Genomic DNA, 3,218 nt, shown 5'->3' on the forward strand with positions numbered 1-3,218 from the left:
GGAAAGCTTTCGCAGAAGATACCAGATCGACAAGCTTGTCGATCGGCTATTTTCAGCTAAAGCTTTCCCCACGATACGGATGCTGGGGTTTAAGTGGTTAAATGTGCTATACTCAGATATGTGCTGAAAGGGTTAAGTTTCCTGGTGTACATTACTGCCAGTGTGATTAACAAGGACACACAGGGTCATATGTAACGTAGCCTAAAGCACCACTCTTACCTGTAAGCCCTGTTGTTGATTCACACAGCTAGAGCTCTAGAGAGCAGTGGTCTGGCTAGTGGGCCAGGGACCACTGGTGAACCGCGAGGGTATTGCAAGTGGACCCCCAAATAATTGTCAAAGCACTAAGATTTTAACGATAAATAACAAAATAATGTAAAAACTAATTTCATGATTTCTTTCATTAAAACTTACAAAAAACATATTTCTTTGCGATACCAATAAATAGGAACTTAAAGTATACTACTTTAGATCCAAGCTGGAACACAATCGATTGATTGATCATTAAAATAATCATGCTATGAAAATGTGTGGAGCCCACCCATCTGACAACTTAACTCGGCTGCCGTGTTAATTTGTCATATGGGTGGGCTGCGAACGCTTTCAAGTGGTGGGCCCTGATCCAGAACAGGTTGAGATAAGTGTGGGTTGAATATTCAACAACAACCCTTGCTGGTTCTGTAGCAGGAATATGTTAAATACATTTTTAAAAAAAACTTTATTGTGTGTTTACAAAACTAACTGAAACAAACAAAAATCATAGAGAAAATGTTAAAAAATAGTAAAATAGTTTTAGTCTTTCTCAATATTAAGACTAATATTCTGGGTGGATATAAAATCGTACAGAAAAAAATCGTTTTGTGCAGATTCCTCAGACATTACAGCTTTAATAAAATAAAATAAAATAAAAATAATAATAGTTAGAATTAGAATACAAATAAAGATAATGGTAACCTAGGAGTAAGAACCTTGCTCAAGGTTCTTACTCCTAGGTTATAAAGATGTATTATAAACATGTGTGTGTGGTAAAGATATAAGGTTACCTGTGTCAGTGTCCTTGACATTGACACACAGGCTGCTAACAGGCAGTGCGTGTAGATGTACATGATTTCCTAAGGGAAGCTTTTACTCTAATAGAATGACTGGGATCAATGCTAATCAATACACCAATCAATGCATCATACCAGTGGTTCTCAAAGTGCGGTCAGGGGACCACCAGGGTTCCTAGAGGGGATTCTAAATGGACCCTTACAGATCTTGAGTGTACAGTTAGTTCCATTTGTACTCTCTCAGAGTTATTTGATTCATTTTAATTTAACCAATATAAAACCACATTGAGACTAAAGTCTCTTACAAGTGTGAACTACAGTAGCCAAGAGGCATAGATATTGCACAGCTTTGCCAGAACGACAGATACAAGACAATACAAATGACAGCCATGTAACATCCGTAAAACACTACCTAGAGAGCTCAAGGAAAGGAGAAAATAGATGTTTCCTTTTTAAAGGAATAGATCAAGAAAGACACCAGTGTAAAAACAGGGTCCTTGAATTTTTAAGGTTTGAGAACCACTGCATCACATTAGTTTTTAGTCTCTTTTTTCCTCTCTCTTCTCCATCCTCCTCCTCCTCCTCCTCCTCCTCCCTCTCCCCTGCAGTGCTGGGATCGGCCGGACAGGCTGTTTCATTGCCACCTCCATCCTGTGCAAACAGCTGAGGTATGAGGGCGTGGTGGACATCCTGAAGACCACCTGCCAGCTCCGTCTGGACAGGTGAGAAACAACCATCACCGTCCACCAGTGTGAACCTCACATCAGGGTTTGTCTGTTTTTGGTGGTTTTCAGTGGTTCTCAAAGTGGGGTCCATCGGGGGGGGGGGGGGGTGTCACGATCCAAAGAATCCAGGGGGAACAAAATGTATTACTCATGAACCTAGGTTCATGAGTAATGGGCCGAAATGTTAAGAGGGCTGTTTTGAAAAATTTGGGTTAGAGCAAATACGTTTCATGCCGATCTGAGATTAGCTGCTCACAGACAAACAGATAAACACACAGACAGGGGTGAAAACATAATCTCCCGCCTCCGTCTGAGTGAGATATTTATACTGCATTGATATGAAATTTTGTGTGTGCGTGTGCGTGTGCGTGCGTGCGTGTGTGCGTGCCTGTGTATGCCACAGGGGTGGGATGATCCAGACATGCGAGCAGTACCAGTTCGTGCACCACGTCCTCAGCCTGTACGAGAAGCAGCTGAACCACAACGCTGAGGAGTAGGATGAGAGCCACAGGCAGCTCCACCCACACCGAGACACACCACTGTACACTATCACCACTGATGGTAGACACCACTGTACACTATCACCACTGATGGTAGACACCACTGGACACTGTATCACCACTGATGGTAGACACCACTGTACACTGTACCACCACTGATGGTAGACACCACTGTACACCCTACCACCACTGATGGTAGACACCACTGTACACTGTACCACCACTGATGGTAGACACCACTGTACACTATCACCACTGATGGATAGACACCACTGTACACCATACCACCACTGATGGTAGACACCACTGTACACTGTACCACCACTGATGGTAGACACCACTGTACACTGTATCACTGTACACCATACCGCCACTGATGGTAGACACCACTGTACACTGTATCACTGTACACCGTACCACCACTGATGGTAGACACCACTGTACACCCTACCACTGTACACCGTACCACTACTGATGGTAGACACCACTGTACACTGTACCACTACTGATGGTAGACACCACTGTACACTGTACCACCACTGATGGTAGACACCACTGTACACTGTACCATCACTGATGGTAGACACCACTGTACACTGTACCATCACTGGTGACACAAACACACCGTACCACCACTGGTGTAGACGACACTACTGTACCCAGCATCATTGCAATGTCATCATTTAACAAGATCAACCACACTTTAAAGCTACAATCCATACATTTGTCAGTTGTCTCCCTCTCCTGACGGAGTGAGCTAATTGCAACAATGTCCGAACCATCATAAATCTGGTGTGCCGTCAACTTCAATTAACTTTGATGTTGACATTGTCAACCTGTCAGTACCTGTAACTGACACCGGGGTTTACATTTCTCAATGGAAGAGTACTAAGACCATCTCCAGATGTGCTAGTTATATTGTATTAACATACTCTCCATTCAGA

General features: G+C 43.2%; 1 protein-coding gene across 1 annotated transcript in view; it reads left to right on the forward strand.

Moving 5' to 3' along the window:
* The window catches only part of ptpn5 (protein tyrosine phosphatase non-receptor type 5), a gene marked incomplete at both ends in the record, with an annotated part of 13,029 nt that extends 10,758 nt beyond the window's left edge, over positions 1 to 2,271 (forward strand). The window contains 2 exons of the mRNA XM_084059522.1: positions 1,658 to 1,771; positions 2,178 to 2,271. Of these exons, the coding sequence (XP_083915648.1) occupies positions 1,658 to 1,771; positions 2,178 to 2,271 (208 nt within the window). The remainder of the gene's footprint in view (positions 1 to 1,657; positions 1,772 to 2,177) is intronic.
* Between the last annotated feature and the right edge of the window lie 947 nt (positions 2,272 to 3,218).

The sequence above is a fragment of the Gymnoscopelus microlampas genome (genome assembly GCF_963454915.1).
Source record: "Gymnoscopelus microlampas genome assembly, chromosome: 6".
Lineage (NCBI taxonomy): Eukaryota > Metazoa > Chordata > Actinopteri > Myctophiformes > Myctophidae > Gymnoscopelus > Gymnoscopelus microlampas.